General features: G+C 41.5%; 3 protein-coding genes across 12 annotated transcripts; all 3 read left to right on the top strand.

Moving 5' to 3' along the window:
• The first annotated feature begins 27 nt into the window (after window positions 1-27).
• On the top strand, window positions 28-4391 carry slc48a1a (solute carrier family 48 member 1a). Its single transcript, XM_071347758.1, has 3 exons — window positions 28-539; window positions 2709-2876; window positions 3028-4391. Exons 1-3 carry the CDS (start codon window positions 410-412, stop codon window positions 3162-3164), a joined length of 435 nt encoding a protein of 144 aa, XP_071203859.1. The 5' UTR covers window positions 28-409; the 3' UTR covers window positions 3165-4391.
• A 107-nt stretch (window positions 4392-4498) lies between these two features.
• On the top strand, window positions 4499-11965 carry LOC139542381 (solute carrier family 26 member 9-like). 4 transcript variants are annotated; one of them, XM_071347754.1, is made up of 21 exons: window positions 4499-4640; window positions 5482-5671; window positions 5907-6046; window positions 6213-6323; window positions 6430-6605; window positions 6745-6909; window positions 7018-7170; window positions 7287-7369; window positions 7482-7629; window positions 7810-7923; window positions 8162-8239; window positions 8533-8628; window positions 8724-8830; window positions 8946-9015; window positions 9135-9227; window positions 9344-9475; window positions 9600-9851; window positions 10120-10174; window positions 10705-10845; window positions 11645-11706; window positions 11852-11965. In XM_071347754.1, the coding sequence occupies exons 2-21, from the start codon at window positions 5547-5549 to the stop codon at window positions 11861-11863; spliced, it is 2313 nt and encodes a 770-aa protein (XP_071203855.1). In that variant the 5' UTR covers window positions 4499-4640; window positions 5482-5546; the 3' UTR covers window positions 11864-11965. The 4 variants fall into 4 exon arrangements, with proteins under 4 accessions (XP_071203855.1, XP_071203856.1, XP_071203854.1 ...); XM_071347755.1 differs by having other exon boundaries at window positions 4499-4645; window positions 5487-5671; XM_071347753.1 differs by having other exon boundaries at window positions 4499-4645.
• Window positions 11966-13470: 1505 nt separating this feature from the next.
• On the top strand, window positions 13471-17222 carry LOC139542379 (chitinase-3-like protein 1). Of its 7 annotated transcripts, none has more exons than XM_071347752.1 (10): window positions 13472-13642; window positions 14161-14230; window positions 14363-14612; window positions 14682-14738; window positions 14838-15003; window positions 15106-15230; window positions 15464-15584; window positions 15765-15956; window positions 16070-16189; window positions 16393-17222. In XM_071347752.1, the coding sequence occupies exons 2-10, from the start codon at window positions 14215-14217 to the stop codon at window positions 16678-16680; spliced, it is 1335 nt and encodes a 444-aa protein (XP_071203853.1). In that variant the 5' UTR covers window positions 13472-13642; window positions 14161-14214; the 3' UTR covers window positions 16681-17222. The 7 variants fall into 7 exon arrangements, with proteins under 7 accessions (XP_071203850.1, XP_071203848.1, XP_071203847.1 ...); XM_071347751.1 differs by having other exon boundaries at window positions 14138-14230; XM_071347749.1 differs by having other exon boundaries at window positions 13471-13642; window positions 14184-14230; window positions 14363-14738.
• The last annotated feature ends 364 nt before the right edge of the window (window positions 17223-17586 follow it).

Below are 17586 nucleotides of genomic sequence, written 5' to 3'. Positions count from 1 at the left end.
ATATACTTTGTGGATATAGTCCGGTGTAAAACACTAACGAAGAAGATGAACCTTCCTGGGTCGGTAGGAGAAGTTGTTAATTTGTTGCCACTGTAGGCTACTGTTTTGTCGGTTGTGTGTAATTTACACAATTGTAGCGAGTGTTGTGTTCGCTCGATAACCAATTCGTTTGTATCAATTCGAGATGGTTCAGTCAATGTAGTTGAAATCAGTTGTTGTATAGCCAGTTCGGGTGATTTCAGGATAACAACATCCAGCCAGCCAGGACTGCTGTTGCGTAATCACTATACTATGTGAGCCGTGTTTGTCTAAATTTGTCAGGCTACGTTTATGCATTGTTATTGACCGTCTGTATAGCAGCTTTCCCCCCCAAACGTTTCAATCTAGAGTTATAGTTATATCCGTGTTAATGGGGAAGAGTAGAACATACATCAGTATAGGATATGCTACCTTTGGTATGCTGGTTGGATTTTCAGCATTTTTGGTCTGGAACATAGCATACAAACAACCATGGACGGCGGCAATGGGCGGATTGTCAGGTACAGTAACAACATAGAATGACGGACATACCAGTGTGTCGTGAACAATATTAGCTTGAGCAACAATAGTGGAATCGGCGGTTCACCTCCAAAATAAAAGTTCCCCATTGTAATCAATTATGTAAGAAATAAAATCCTCTTGCTGATGCTTTGACGCCACCGGTCGGCCATATTGCTAACCGAATCCTTGGGACGTCCCTACCCTAACTCGAACATAACCGTTTATATGTCAACTTCAATGGGGTAGGGACGTCCCTACCCTAACTCGAACATAACCAGTTATATGTCAACTTCAATGGGGTAGGGACGTCCCAACGATCCATCATAGACATTTATAAATGTATTTCTATATCTTCTAAAATATTTTTTTATGTGGGGAGTGCCAAGATGGAGGAACAGTGGCTTTAACACAGTCATCTAGTGTATATATAAATCATTCATTGAAACTGATGCAAATGGATAAAAATAGTGGAATGAGCCACAATTGTATTAGATAATGCTAAACAATGTTGGAATGTTCTAGATATTCAACAAAAGACAATTTGTTAATTAGAAAAAAATGTATATGTTGAAATTGCACTGTGGATGTATTGGAGTTCAGAATTGCATTGGGATACTTATGAATCCAGGGTCTATGGAATGGGGTATCAGCCTACTCTGTAAAACCCACAAATTACAAAAGTTACACAATAAGAGCTACGCTGCTAATATTTGTGTAAACTCTTCTGAATTGTAGTCTGCGACCCCCATTTCATGGACCAAAGATAAGTAAGGTTGTACAGTGCATATAAGTATACCCCCAATGCAAATACATACACAGTACGATTTCAACTGATTTGTACCGTTTTGTCAATTTAACAAATTATTGTCATTTGTTGAATTTATATAACAACATGCCAACATTGCTTAGCATTATCTTGTCCAATTGGGGTATGGTTCCACAATTTCTATAATTTCGCATGTTTCAATTGGGGACTTTCATTTTGAAGGTGAACCGCCAACTCTACTATTGTTGCTCATGCTAATGTTGTTCTCAACACACACACACATGACAGACTTGTAGGCCAAGATAAATGGGCATTTCACCATAATGTTGTTCTCAACACACACACACATGACAGACTTGTAGGCCAAGATAAATGGGCATTTCACCATAATGTTGAATAACATTGTCAATGTCCTCCACTACTATGTCAGTGCATGCAACTAACTCTGAGCCTGTTTGATATTTCTCATGGTTTCTGTGAAATGTTTTTGTGTATTACTGTGTTGTTACTGTAGGTAAAAAGGCTAAAAGATCGAGCCCAGGGATGGGCAACTGGCACAGGTCGTTGGATCAATAAAAACATAAATATATTTTATTTATTTATTAGGAACTCTGTCGGTGTCTCAACTTACTGTTTTGAGTTAAAATAGTAGAATACAGAAGGTGCAGTGTCTAAATTTGGTTGTACATCAGCAGTTTCTCTCTTGTTATGTAAGTCACTGATAGTTTGTCTAAACTTGTTATCATGGTCAAATTACCTGCCGGGGGGCCGCCATTGATTTTGTTATTCAGTCTAACTCGGATATAAAAACTGCAAACATTTCTCTTCAAAATGTTTAGAATTGCAGGAAATTAGCTGTAAAACAGCTAATGTACATCTCCGCCCCATGGCAAAATGTATAGAATTGCAGCAAACTCTTTAAAACTGCAACATTTTCTCTACACCCCATGTCAAAATGTGTAGAATTGCACAAAATGAACTCTAAAATGTATTTTTTTAAATCTCCGCTGCAAGAGGGGGGCCACTAATGTTTTGCTCGCAATGTGGGGTGTAGATCGGCCCCTCATGATGAGTTCAGATTTTTTGTGTCCCCCATCCCCATCAAAGTTGCCCATCCCTGATCTAGCCTAATGCCTTGATGAACTGAGACTATTACTCACAACTTATGAATAAATGTGTAGAAGTGTGAAATGAATAGGCTGACTGTTTGCATCACATTTAGCATCACAACCTTTAATTAGCGTAAGGGCCCCTTACATCTGCTTCACCAATGGCTTTTTCTGTGATGCTCCCTAACTAAGCACGCTGTCCCTATGTTCTAGTTCAGTCATGAGGTCTCACAGTATGCCTGCCTTTCTGGAGCGTATTATATGGTATTCCACATGTTTCTGTCACCCAACAGGAGTGCTGGCGCTCTGGGCCCTTGTCACCCACATTATGTACCTGCAGGACTACTGGCGCACATGGCTGAAGGGACTCAAGTTCTTCATCTTCGTTGCGGGTTTCTTCTCCATCCTGGCTGTGGTGGCCTTCGCTACTTTCCTCACCCTCGCCATCACACAGAAGCAATGTTAGTCTTTCTCTCTCTCTCTGGCTCATATTCTCTTATCTGATATGTAACTATTGATTACAGATTTAGAAACCTATATATTATCTAGTAATTAAGTGTAGAGATATTCTGAAAAAGTTTGACAGATTGTATATTTTCTCCCGTCCTGCAGCTCCCACTGACCCGACGAGCCTGTACCTGTCCTGTGTCTGGAGCTTCCTCACTCTCAAATGGGCCTTCCTCCTAGCCCTGTACTCTCACAGGTACCGCCAGGAGTTTGCAGACATCAGTATCCTCAGTGACTTCTGATCACCATCCATTTTACCCACCATACACTGGGTAGGAGGTTTGGGGAACCAGCTAGCTACAGAAGAGTCGGTCAAAAACGTGTTTCAACGAAAGAGAGCATGGAGAAGCTGGAATGGCTGCATAAGAGTTCTTTGAACTTTTAATCAGCGTAGTTACACACTCCGGACAAGCCCTAAATTGTTGTCAACCCCTAAATTGTTGTCAACCCCCACTACTATACATACAGTAACAGCTCATTTGGTTTGTTGGAGTGAGTAGCCATATAATCACCTGGAAAAACTCCTTCTGATGGGGATCTACTGCTTATCTGTAATGGCAGGCAGCAGTGGCTTATGTTTCTAAGCAAGGATTTGCAAAAGGCTATTTGTAGAGTGGCTTAGGGATCAAGACTAGGTCATGTAGGCTGTGGGGGTTTATCTCTGAGGATTTGGGTCGAAGCTTTCCAAAAGTTTTTAAGAATTCTATTTCAAGAGTTTTTAAGAATTGTATTTTAAGTTTCAGGTTGAAATGTATTGATCCAATGTCACATCTAATGAGTAAGTGTCAAATACACCCATGGAAAAAGGTTGTCACTGTGTTATGTGGTCTCTCTGCTGTTTCTCTTTCCGTCACTAGGGAGAGCAGGATAATTTAGCCAGTCATTGCTATCTCTGTCTGGATGTTGGCTTGTCATATGCTTTTGAATATTTGTTATTCTCTTTTAGTTAACAACACACACATATTTGATGGGATGCATAATAATGCACTTTAAATTGTTATTAATTCCATTGGATTTGTTGTTCCAATGCTGTCGTCTGTTTTTAAAGAGAAAATGCCAGAGGGTGAGGATGGATATGACGCAAACTAATACACCGGTGTATGGAACTCCTGATTTGATGGGGCTTCTTTTTCTCTGTTTCTATCTTCATAAGTTTTCTTCCTTATATTCATGTTGATCAGCACAATTTTTTGTCTTTGTTTATATCATATTAAATATCTAATGTATTTAAACAGAATTTCCACCTTTATACAAGTTGGTCTTGATTTTAAACCTGGTATCCTTCTCTATTTGTATAGAAATGTCTGCAAATGTGTGAACGGTGTGTTTTTGTATGAGATAGAGAAAGGCTGTTCGGGAGAGAAATATTTTAAATAAACAATTTGTTTGTTTTGCATGGTAAGAGTTTTTTTTTATTCACAAGATGTATTTTGGTTGTACATTGTCTGTTAATAAATGTTGAAATGTGATTGTATAATATTATTATTTAGATGGATTCTTGCAATAATAATTTCCATAATCATATTGCACTTCCACAATTAACTATTCCAACCAAACATGATGCCTATGACTTTCCCTCTAAAGGAAGCTAGGCCATGGTTTCCCATCTGTGGCTCCTCCCATGGAGGTGTCAGCACAGCTCCAGTATAAAACAAATAATGAATATTTTCTGGGGTGTGAAAACTCAAACCAATGCCATCCGATGGTTCACTCTGACAGTACGGTACAGTGCGGCATACTTGCTTTGTTTTTGATTTGTTGGTCACTTTTCTCTGCCTTGTGTTTAGATTTTGAAATGTGCTTAGTATGTTGCAGATCACATATCAAACGTAAGACACTTGGTGGTCTATTGTCTTAGTGTAGTCTTTCTGAAATAATATTTGCATTCTGACTCGGGCACACATGCAAGACATGATCTTTCTGATCTCAAAATGTAGTTCGTTATCTCTATTCTTTTCACTTGCATTACTGAAAAATCGAATCTTAATGGACTGTCATTTTTAAAATATACTTAATTTTGAACATGCAACCTGTTCTTCCAGTGTTTTAGTTCAGTATTAGTTCAGTATTACCATGGTCTTTGTAGTGTGAGAGGGGCTGATGTGTGACTGACCACGTGTCTCTAGTTGGTAAGATTGGTTATCTAGCTCTGTTCAGACAGAATGGCACTGGACCTGCCTACCTCTCTCAAGGTTAGATTAGGAACCCAGCAGAACATGAGAGGTTTATACTCAGGAAATAAGGGTGCTTAATTCAACCTTACTTGTTTCTAACCACCGCCTATGTATTATAATTGCTTGATATTCATAGACCTTCCTAGTATATGGATGCCACCTCAAACAATGCTCTGTGAGTGTCCTTTGAGTAGCCAGGGAAGAGAACCAGTCAGTTTCTCCTATCTTGCCAACTCTTAATGGAATTGTCACACCAAAGTCATGTTTATCTTGACAATAACTGCCATGGAGTTTGCAAGAGCTCAAACAGATCTGGACCAGACTAATTTTTGAGCAATGTTATGTCATTTTATCAATGCAATGTAATCTCTCATTCACACCTCAGTGCAGCTGCATGGATACTAGCGTCAATTCTTGGCCTGTCTAACTCTCCTCTGATTGGCTGAAGCCATGCAACAAGAGCGCCCACGCTATGTGATCAACAGGCCAGCCTACTCCCTCCCAGACTTTGATGGGGAGTTTGACAAGAAGAAACGGGCCTTCCCCATAGGAGAGAAAGTGAAGAAATGCTTCAGGTACAGCGTTTACATTCTGCTGACTATCAAAAGCCCACAACTGTTTATCTCTTTTCATGAGTCAATAAAGCTCATCTAACAACACTTGAGTACTTTCATTACGACATCTACATTTTAAACCAGTATGTTCCCCTTGAGAGAACTGAGCTGGTACTATACCAAATAAAGAGGAGCCAGCTATGAGGCCATAGGGTGACTGTTCTAACCAGACTTGCATGCTGATGCACGTTATTAGGTGCTCTGGGTCTCGACTCAAGTCCCTGCTGTTCAGACACCTGCCTATCCTGAGCTGGCTGCCCAAGTACAAGGTGAAGGAGAACCTGCTGTGTGATGTCATTAGCGGGGTCAGCGCAGGCACCATTCAGGTTCCTCAGGGTTTGTCAGTCTCCTTCTGGTGTCTCATCATTTGAGCTGTTGTCCTGCTATATATTATCTCAGATGAGAGTTGGAAGCAGAATAGTTTCCTAGTGATGTTTTTAACGTTACAATTTATTATCAAGAGTTTATGATTAATTCAATTCACGAGTCATGTTCTGTACAGGCATGGCGTTTGCTCTGCTGGCTAACCTGCCGCCTGTCAATGGCCTCTACTCCTCCTTCTTTCCTCTCATCCCCTACTTCTTCATGGGCACTGCTCACCAAATGGTCCCAGGTACTGTAAATCTACTGTAAATCTACATGTAAAAAGATAATTGAAGACTAGATGAAAGACTAGACCTCCTTAAAGTGTGATGTGATTGAGTGATCTCTATGTCCAGGTACTTTTGCTGTGCTCAGTATCATGGTGGGAATGGTGTGTCTGAGTCTGGCCCCTGAGTCTGACTTCAGCCACTTCAATGCCACCCTCAATGCTACACTAGTGGATGAGGACAGGATGAACGAGGTTCGACTGGGCATCTCTGGAACACTGGCCTGTCTCACTGCCATCATCCAGGTATTGCCTGAGGGCCACATAGAGGCTTAGTTCATCATTGTACTGTGTTAATACAATATGTTACCTCAGTGTGGTATCGTGAAAATAATACTGTCTTAATAATTGTAAGTGACCTGGGACACAAATTATATCTGAGTAGATGGGCCTGGGCCTAATGCAGTTTGGCTTCGTGGCCATCTACTTGTCTGAGTCGTTCGTCAGGGGCTTCATGACGGCTGCAGGACTGCAGATCCTCATCTCTGTACTGAAGTACATCTTTGGTATTAAAGTACCTCCCTACAGTGGACCACTTGCCACCATATATGTAAGTCTCCTATATGCATGCAGAACAACATTACTACTTACACTAACCATGATGCCCCTCTCTATAGTTTATAAAAGTTGCCAAAATGATGTCCCTTTTTGTCCCCAGACTCTAAAAGATATTTTTTATGGCCTGCCTGACACCAACATAGCCTCGCTGGTCTTTGCTCTGGTCAGTAGTGTGGTACTCATAACAGTGAAGGAGCTGAGTGCACACTACCGTCACAAACTGCCTTTCCCCATCCCCATGGAGATCATTGTTGTGAGTAATCGAGGAGACTAGTCTGTTCCTCTTATGCTATGCTATGCTATGCTATGCTATGCTCTGGAGTTGTAAGACCAATATAAATGGTTAAACCAGAACTTCCATTTGCACAGGTGGTAGTGGCCACAGCCATATCAGGTCCCCTGGACCTGCCTGAGAAGTATCACATGGACATAGTGGGAGAAATTCCCCTAGGGTAAGGGACACAGAATATTACCAGAAAAGTTTACTGTTATGGTTTGCTATTATGGCTGTTTTACAGTCTATCCTTACACAGTAGATTCTGTGGTCCCAACCTCTTCTTTTAGATTTCCTGCTCCGATCCTCCCAACAGTGATTCAGTGGGATGACATGCTGAGCACAGCCTTCTCCCTGGCTATCGTGGGCTATGTGATCAACCTGGCTATGGGCAGGACACTGGCAGCAAAGCATGGCTACGATGTGGATCCCAATCAGGTATGAATAGGGGACAAGCATGTCTTCGTCTTTTTTTCATATGAGATGGAAACCCCATTTTGTTCAATTTAAAAAAGAAATGTAATGCCATCAAATCCCTGTCTAAGCTGTCTGACTATAGTCTCCATTCCTCATCATAGTGTACTATAAACACTGATAGGAGTGTGTGTTTCTGTGCAGGAGATGTTGGCTCTGGGCTGCAGTAACTTCTTGGGGTCTTTCTTCAAGATCCATGTGATCTGCTGTGCTCTGTCTGTCACCTTGGCGGTAGACAATGCTGGGGGAACATCACAGGTCAGACACAGGGAGCAGTGAGGCAGGACCACGTAGAAACGTTGCACGGCACTAGACAACACAGTATTCATTGAACATACCTCTTACTTTTATGCTTAACAATTCACTTACTTTCTGGTTGACTGACTAACATACTGTACCAAGTTTCATAAGAGCTCTGTTCAGTACACAACAGTTAGTATGTAATATTGTCGTCTTGTCTCAATAAACAATCTCTCCTCTACTTTCCTCTTCACAGTTTGCCAGTCTGTGTGTGATGCTGGTGGTCATGGTCACCATGTTGGCCTTGGGGGCTTTCCTCAACCCACTACCAAAGGTGAGCACCTTTATTTCAGTGCATTGAAAAAAGATAAAAATAGTGACGTACAGCAGGTGTTCTCAACCTTTTCCATGCCGGGGCCCACTGAAGCACTTTCAAATCAGGACCCCCTGAAAGCTCTCTGAGGCCTCCCATGCATCCTAGACCCCTGGTTGAGAATCACTGACGTACAGTAACACTGAAGGTAGAAAATCAAAAGAAGTCTTTGTTTCATCTTATATCAAACATGTTCATGATCTATAAATAACATGTTGAAGGTAGTGAGTGTTAATCACCATTTATTCCTGTAGTCTGTGCTGGGAGCCCTGATAGCTATCAACCTGAAGAACACTCTGCTGCAACTCTCTGACCCATATTACATCTGGAAGAAGAGCAAACTGGACTGTGTGAGTCAAATAACCCACATATTAAGTGTCAGCTCTGATGACGATACTCAAACACTGTCAAATCTACTGCTCTAATGATCCTGTATCTTGTCCAGTGTGTGTGGGTTGTGTCATTTTTAGCCACCTTCTTCCTGAGTTTGCCTTATGGAGTTGCCATTGGAGTCAGCTTCTCCGTCCTCGTGGTTATTTTCCAGACCCAGTTGTAAGTAAAACAACATTGATTGCGCAATAAAAGTCACACACTGGCATATTTGCTAAAGTCATCTGTTTTAGAATGGTAAAAAAATATATTATACATTATATTTTGTTCTTCACAGTCGAAATGGTTCAGAGATGGCTCAGATCATGGACACAGATCTCTACAAAAATCCCAAGATTTACAGCAAGGTAGTATTCATCGTATTCACCATTTACTTTGGATTTATGTTTGTGTCTTCTTTCATAGCAAGGTTTTATGAATGTGAATCTATCCAATGGAATGCAGACATTTCTTTTTATTTCTATAGGTGAAATGTGTAGAGGGGGTGAAAATAGTGAACTACTGCTCCCCTCTCTATTTTGCCAATGCAGAGATATTCAGACAAAAAGTCATCAAAAAGGTACTTTAATGACTATAGGATGGCCATATCCCTCTCTCTGCCATGCAAAGTCAATTATGTTTAGACTCATGTCCCATCTGGTGTGTTTGTGTTTGTGTATGTGTGTTTGTGCATAGACTGGATTGGACCCAAGTAAACTTCTCTTAGCCAGGAAGAAGTTTCTGAAGAAGCAGCAGAAGGAGTTAGAAGGGCAAAACAAGAAGAACAAGAAGAAGAAGCCCTGCTCTTTGGTAACCATGAAGTCTCAGGTGAGAGGTCAGAGGTCAAGGGGCGTCAGGTCAAAGGGCATTCATGCATTAAAATGGACAAAGTCACTTTAAACTAGCTACCTTAAGTTGACTATTTTGTGGTTATGTCCTCCCCCATGTCTAGACCATATCACAGATAGAGCTTCAGAATGACTTTGACATTGGCGACAGCAATCCTTACCCGCCACCATCACCCACCAGCTATGTCAACTTCCACTGTAGTGACATTGAGCTGGGGGAGCAGCCTCCTGACCCAGACCAACCAAGTTCCTCCCCAGTTACCCTGGACTCTCAACCCAGGCCCTTCCACACCCTCATCCTGGACCTGGCAGGGGTCTGCTTCATAGACCTCATGGGAATCAAAGTACTCATCAAGGTCAGACAGCTAGCCATTTGGTTTTTGTTTGTTTTCCCTTTATTTGGGATCCCTATTAGCTGAAGCCTTGGCCATGTGTTTGCTATTATGCTAGCTGCAGTATATTAATACTGAGATGATGGGTGATACTACTGTATCCCATTTGATTTCATTTTTTAACAAGTCTGAAAGTGCAGGATGCATTTTAACATTTGGAGTGATATGCACTGCAGCTCTCATAGAATTTGTTGAGTCTTGATGTGTGCTGTTATGCGTTTGTTGTTCACAGATGAACTCAAGTTATGAGATGCTGGGGATCAAGCTTTACTTGGCCAATGTTCAAGGTAAGATCTAGTTTTCATGACGTAGCTAGGTGACTTTCAATTGTAGTCATGGGAACAGAATCTTACTTGCAGGAGCAAAAGCTGAGTCACTGTGTGCAAACTAAGGACACATAGAAGATTACATAGAACACAGTTAATGGTTAAAATTCAATCTCAGCATGACCATAATAGGGTCTAGAATTTTCAATTTCCTTCTCCTTCTCACTTTTTCCTATTGAGATAAAGAGGTGATTCATCAAAGGGAATAGCGCAGGTTGGCAATCAATTTACCATTAATTTACAAAGTGTTCTCTGTTCTTCTGCTGAATCACATATGCAATGCCTTGGGCTTCCTGATCCAAAAGAATGTTTAAGGTCATTTGAGTTCCATAACGTTGGGTGGAAAATTCAGTCCCTTAACACAAAAGCCCATGTATGTCACATTACTTTCACAGAAAAATCCTAGTATCATAGAGGGCATGCAACGTCCCTAAGCTCCCTAGTTTTTCTACTTGTAGTACTTTATTGGTTTCTGGTGTGTGTGTTTACAGCACAGGTGTATGAGGAGCTGGAGGGGGGAGGGGTGTTTGAGGAGGGCAATATCGCCCAAGGTCACCTCTTCCTCTCTGTCCATGACGCCATCCTCTGTGCCCAACAGAGGTCAAGAAACACCGAAAACTCAGAAAAGGCAGGTCCCACTTAATCCTACACCTTGTCATTATGACCATGAATCACTTCACAGATCCTCATTTAGTAATGACAAAGTAAATCAAGAGGCAGGGGATTATTCTATGTAAATCATCTACACCCAGTACACATTAACTATGTCTTGTCTGCAATTTGGGCAAAGACAAAGACGGAACACTTCCTTCTGAGTTATCCAATCAATAGGAAAAAATCCAGCTCAAACACTTCACAGAACTTCTGTGATTACACAATTAAGATAAAACAAATATATAAGGTAGATAGGTAGATACTGTTCTGACGTCTGATGGGGATAAGGGGACATTTGGAGCAGTGTGATAAGTTAGGGTGGGCATTTTCTTAGCTGTGTTCCTGGTACTCACCCTGCACATTCACTTGCTTCCTTTCTATTCAACCTCCGCCACCTTATCTGGGGCAGTTAGTGTAAACAGGCAAATCACACAACACACGTCCAGGGAAACTTGGCACCACTACCTATAACATCTACTTCTCAACTTCACTTTGAATCCTGTTGTCGCCAGAGGTCATGAGAAAGACAAGCCGTCTGTCTGTTTCTCCTTTATTTTCTCTCACATTACCTCTATGGCCTCCTGGAACTAGAATGACCATGATTATCACTTGTTCAGAGGATGTTACAGACACAGCAGTTGAGTTCAAAAGAGCAATACAATTATAAAATGACTGTGTAGATGATAACGTACTGTATGTGTGTGTAGTCCTGAGTTAGCTAGGTGTTAAGGAGAGGCTCCCTGACTGAAGTGTGTTTCTCTGTGCGGTTGCAGACAGAGAAAGAGAGGAAGGAGCTGGTCCTCAATATTCAGGAGGATGAGGAGAGGGATCTGGAGCAGGTACACTGACTAAATGAACCATTTATCACTGTTATGGATAATCTATCTTGATGAAGCAAATTGTAAAACAGATGGTTCCCGTTTACTAATCGTTAGGTTACCTATTAACCCAGAGTCATTCTGAATCATCCTTTTCTCTCCACAGGAACTGTTTTGAACATGGGATTTTTACTACTGAATGTATGGAGAATGTATGAAATGAATGAAGATCGAGGAAAATGTTCATTTAGGTTGATAATAAACAAAACAAAAAAGTGTTGTCTAAACAGTCAATTTCTGTATCTCAATGATTGTGTATTGTACAAATAGTTCTTAGATCATCTCAAAATCATGATAATAAACATGTGATAGTCTATACTGTAAAATATCTGTAGTGACTGATCTCACTATTCAGGTTTCCATCCAACCGTTTTATGTGAGTAAAGCGCATGTCCGATAAAAACATGACAGGCCCAATGGAAACTTTCCAAATGTCGACAAAACAAAATATTCTAGACAAGGTGGGATATTAATTATGCAAGAAATGTTGGTGGAAACGCTTTTATGCGCAAATGTTTATATAATAACCATCATATGGAAGTAAACTTGGAGTCACGCAAGTGGTCCTCCCACTATGACATGTCTGGAAAGCATGCAGTGTATTAGGCTACAGATGAAATAAGTTATGAACTTCACAAGGTGGTGAAAGTGCAAGGTGATGAGCTTGATGTTCCTTTACAATAAATATTGAGGGTCTTATTCTGGTGACATGATTGATGCTTGGCTGCCGTTTGACAAATAAAAATAATATTACTCTTTTGCCAATAATAATCTCATGTAGGCCCCTCAAACTCAATTCTGGACCTCGAAGCCAGTTCCACTGTGTTTTTTCATTGTTCCATTCTAATCAGGGACGGATTCAGACCTGGGACACCAGGTGGGTGGAATTAATTATCAGGTAGAACAGATAACCAGTAGGCTCCGGACCTCATAGTGTAAGGGTTGAATGCCCCTGGTAAATCCGAAGGAAACAAAATACATAATTAAATACCTAAATACTACATCCTCTGAAGATTTCCACAGCAGTTCACTTAATTCTGGCTCTTCAACCCCATTACTTCTTAAAATCTAATAACAATCCCTTTCCCTCCCATATTTCTGGCACTGAAATAGAACATGTTCCACTGTCTCCATCTCCTCCTGACAATGATCACACCTAACTGTTGCACCTTTCATGAAACTAGCATCTTATCCAATCAAATTCGTTTCACCTGTAATCCTTTCTCCGTTTTTGTAGTTCTCTAAATATACAGGCGTATTTGTATACTATTGGGAAAGGTGATTATGATGGCCAAATTGGCCATGTCCTCACCTCAATAGCTAGGTTTCCATCCAATTGGCGACAGATTTTCATACCAATATATAAAAAATATGTTTCCATCAAATTTACTTGTGCAGATGAAAGTTTTTGCGTGACGACATAGTGCACATATAAATACCTTTTGCAGTTACATTCCCATGTAGGCTACGGAATAAAAATTTAAAGTAAAATGGGTATCCATCGCATTTTCAACTACTGATGTTTTTCCCACAATTTTCTTTTTGCGTTATAGCGAGTACCCACTCTGGTATTGGTACGTGCGCTCTAGTATGCAGGGCTCAGATAGCGGGCTTTTAGCTAGAGCGCACGTACAGCCTACAGACCTTGACCGTCTCTGGTCCACACTCCAGTCCAGTTGGTGGCGGTAATGCACCTTAAAGTTGGTTGCAACTAACATATAAAGTCCACAGAAGAAGAAGGTGCGACGGTTTGAAGAAGTAGTTGGTCAATAGGCCCATGTTGTGATTATTAGGACTAGCACAGCGTATTTGTTTCTCCTGGAGGTGAATATGTAGTAATGTTTTTCCTAATTTGAAGTGAGACCTTCGCCGGTGTTATCCAGACACGGGAGGACAGGTGTGTTAAGTCGCACGAAAATAAACAGCAATACTGTCGGTATCTAGGCTAATTAGGTTACCTGTGGAATGTAATTTTTTCTCTTAATTTGAACAAACTACTACAATATAGACTGATCAACATGAACTTACTTAAAATATACATATTTGAACTAACAAATTCTGTTATAGTTCCTATGATAGCCTCTTACATATTTTTTGCAACATATTTATACATTTTTCTAAATTGTGTGCGCATAACGGGTGGTTGTCAACATGGACCAATCTCCCTCTAGTGGAATATGATCTACCACAACACTGAAACATAATCAAATGTTTGAAACGAACTTTTATTGAATTAATAATATTCAATTACTAAACGTGTTGCTAAAGCATACAATGTATAATCAAATTACATCTATCTTATTGTACGGTTGTGGTGTTTTCCTGCTCTATTTTAAAAGTGGTAAAATATAGATCAGTGTGACAAAACAGAATGTGGTCTTTCTTGGCACAGCTTTTTTGCAATCATTTTCCTAGATCCTACTTTCTTGCCCTGTCAGATGTAAGTTTCCACCTGGATGTCAGCACAACATGAATGTGGCAGCAGGTAAGGAACATCGTAGGCTTATTCAAGTGTAATCTCCTTGGTATAAATGGTAGCCTTGCCTTTACATTACATATTGTACTGTAGAGAGGATAGTAGTTGCACATTGCTGAAATATTGCTCTCTTCCATTTAGTTTTTGTTTGGTTCAGCCTGGTGGTCACTAAAGCCATTTGTACTCTGGAAGAGTACCGTCTGGTGTGCTATGTGAACAGCAGGACCCAGCACCATCCTGACATGCTTGCCTTCAGCCTGGACATGGCTGACCCATTCCTCTGCACTCATATCATCATGGCCTACATGGACCTGGACCAGGACTATCACATCACACCCTTCACACAGGAGGACAAGACCCTCTGCAACTCCCTCAACATGCTCAAAGAGAGGTGTGTGTATCAGGGTGTTACTACCACAACTATCAGGTTGTATAATTCCATCTCTTCTCCCTCCACCAGGAACCCAGATCTAAAAACTCTGCTTGCTGTTGGGGGAAGGAACTCTACTGACACCAGGTCAGTACCCCACTCACACTTAAAGTAATAATTGTAAGTGCTTTTGGAATTGAAAAGTTTTCACCCAAGCAGTAACGTTCAGCCATCCCTCCACCATAGGCTCCTAAAGATGTCCTCTGACAACACCAGGAGGAAGACGTTTGTCCAGTCTGTTCTGAAACACCTGAGGCAGGAGGGCTTTGATGGACTGGATGTGGTGTGGCAACCTCGCTCTGCTTCTAATATAGCACAGGGGGGAAAAAATATATTCACTAATCTGCTCAAGGTAAGAGCTGAGATGACTTCTTCATGTTTGCATTTTTTCATTTGGTGTTGTCAATGTGAGAAGTGTGTGTGTGTGTGTGTGTGTGTGTGTGTGCGAACATAGGAGCTGCGTGGAGGAATTCAGGAGGAGGCTCGTGTCTCAGGGATTGAGGCCCTGCTCCTCTCCACAGCAGTGTCAGGCCTGGAGGCCTATGCCAGAGAGGCCTACGATGCACAGTCCTTCCCCCAGTGAGTCCACACACAGCACCCTGGAGTATGGGACTATGGTGGAGAGACACTCACCTCTCACAGTTTTAGATTGACGTCTGATACAGTAAAAGGGACATTACGAACAGCATGATCATGTAACATTGTCATTCATTGAAGTACTTGTTGATAGACCACACCACATATTATTTTACAGCTATTCCATGTGATGAAAAATGTTCCTAAGAAGGTAATCCTGACTTTTGACCCTGTAGGTATGTTGACTTCATCTCCTTGGTGACCTCTGACCTCCATGGGCCACTGGAGGGAATGTCAGGTCACATCAGTCCATTGTTCAGCCGGAAGCATCCAGCTATGGACACACCTCAGAGAGAAGTACTTACTACTTCAGTACAAATATATGACTTCATCATTGTATTCCTGATGAGTAGAGCTGATTGAAATTACTTGGACACCAAGTTTGTTTCTGCTGGTTTTACTTGTCATGATTTCCAAAGAACATGTTATGTTTGTTAGTCTCTTCTATTGATCCTATATGCAGTACTGTTTTCCCAGAACCAAGTACAGTACTGGCTCTCTCAGGGAGTGGATTCCCAGAAGTTGACTCTGGGGTTCCCTGCCTACTCACCTGTACCCCGGATCCTGGTGAACGAGATCAATTATGACAAGGAAGATACAGAGCTACAAGAGGACGCAGGGGAATATACTGAGACTGATACTACTGTACGTGTTATGGCCTACCATGAGGTAAAAAGCATACCTGGTGCAATAGGAACCCTGTTAAGGTTCAAGTGTCAATAAAGTTTGTTCCAATTTGCTGACATTCCTGACAGGATCTGTCTCTATGCTCCACTCTATAGGTGTGTCAGTACCTCAAAAGTGGGGCAGTGGTGAAATTTGATAAGAGCAAGAAGCTGATAGAGGCACATGAATACGATCACTGGCTGAACTTTGAATATATACATATCCTGAGGGAGAAGGTAAATGTTTACATCAATACAGCATCTGTGCAACACATTTCCTATCTTTATATATCAAGCAAGCCGATACAGTTGCATTACATTATTACTTTATTTGACAGGGACAATGCACATTAATCAACCCATTTTGTTTAGCCAGCCGACTAACTTTGATCCGATAACTATCATAGCTATGTGTAAAACTCCTTCCTGCTCCTCTGCAGATGAGAGCGCTGCAGCGTCAGGAGCTGGGTGGAGCCATGGTGTGGTCTCTGGATCTGGACGACTTCACGGGGACGCTGTGTGGCAAAGGTCGCTTCCCGTTCACCAGACTGCTCAAAGCGTCGCTTCTCAGGGATAAGGGGCTACGACATCATAAACGCCACCACCGCTCACGCCACCGTCATCACCATCGCCATCCACATCGTCATGGTGGTTTCCTTTCCCATGACAGCCATCGCACTGGTTACCATGTCCATTGTCACCGTCACCTTGACCACCACAACACTTAATCACACAGTGGAGTGTGACTGTAACGTAACTCACTACACTGGCAAGACTCAACATACCATCCCTGGGGCGGCAGGTAGTCTAGTGGTTAGAGCGTTGGACTAGTAACCGAAAGGTTGCAAGATCGAATCTCCGAGCCGACAAGGTAAAAATCTGTCGTTCTGCCCCTGAACAAGGCAGTTAACCCACTGTTCCTAGGCCGTCATTGAAAATATGAATTTGTTCTTAACTGACTTGCCTAGTTAAATGTAACATTTAAATTTAAAAAATCCCCGCAAGAAGATATTAGCATATGTTTTTTTATATGGTAGTTCAGGTTGGACAGTTTGTTGGCTCTGTGAGTGATTTCTGTCATGGTATAGTAGAGATGAGGCTCTAGATTTAGCTTCATAACTTGCACTCTGGCCTCTATGGTGGAATACTATGCATTAATTATTTGGTTTTATGACAAATGTTACTGCTTTACAAATAATAAAATGAATGGCTCCATTTCCATGGCCTAATATAAAGTTTTGATATGCCATTAAATGACAGATCGTTTTCAGGTTGTTTGCAGTTGACTCTCACTATAGAAAAATGGCAATATCTTCCTTAGCAGTACTGCACTCCGATGCCAGGGGGCAGTATACTACAGTGTACGGCGATCACAAATCGGTCCGTATGGGCTGGGGAAATCACAAAGGAGATTTAGCATACAAAAAGTGTCTAGTGAAGTTGCTGACCAAGCCCATCTGCTGCATGGTGAGACAGTGGTCTTTCTGTAATTAACACCCAGTCTGAGTGTCCATTGAAGGACGCAGCTGTGGAGAGGAGAGAGCACTCCGCTCTGCCTTGTCCCCATGGAGACCTAGCTGACTCTATAGAAGGGCAATGCAGGCTGGAGAGCAAGGGGAGGAACTTGGCATCAG

This window comes from Salvelinus alpinus, chromosome 17, assembly GCF_045679555.1.
Source record: "Salvelinus alpinus chromosome 17, SLU_Salpinus.1, whole genome shotgun sequence".
Lineage (NCBI taxonomy): Eukaryota > Metazoa > Chordata > Actinopteri > Salmoniformes > Salmonidae > Salvelinus > Salvelinus alpinus.
This window is presented reverse-complemented; position numbering and strand designations above follow the sequence as displayed.

Excerpts from the sequence above, each read along its gene's own strand:
- slc48a1a (XM_071347758.1), top strand. The coding sequence starts at position 410 with ATGGGGAAGAGTAGAACATACATCAGTATAGGATATGCTACCTTTGGT. Across the intron at positions 540-2,708 it reads GGCAATGGGCGGATTGTCAG|GAGTGCTGGCGCTCTGGGCC; the intron begins GTACAGTAACAA and ends GTCACCCAACAG. Across the intron at positions 2,877-3,027 it reads CGCCATCACACAGAAGCAAT|CTCCCACTGACCCGACGAGC; the intron begins GTTAGTCTTTCT and ends CCCGTCCTGCAG.
- LOC139542381 (XM_071347754.1), top strand. The coding sequence starts at position 5,547 with ATGCAACAAGAGCGCCCACGCTATGTGATCAACAGGCCAGCCTACTCC. Across the intron at positions 6,910-7,017 it reads GACCACTTGCCACCATATAT|ACTCTAAAAGATATTTTTTA; the intron begins GTAAGTCTCCTA and ends TTTTGTCCCCAG. Across the intron at positions 8,240-8,532 it reads TCCTCAACCCACTACCAAAG|TCTGTGCTGGGAGCCCTGAT; the intron begins GTGAGCACCTTT and ends TTATTCCTGTAG.
- LOC139542379 (XM_071347749.1), top strand. Across the intron at positions 14,739-14,837 it reads AGGAACTCTACTGACACCAG|GCTCCTAAAGATGTCCTCTG; the intron begins GTCAGTACCCCA and ends CCTCCACCATAG. Across the intron at positions 15,957-16,069 it reads GTGTTATGGCCTACCATGAG|GTGTGTCAGTACCTCAAAAG; the intron begins GTAAAAAGCATA and ends TCCACTCTATAG.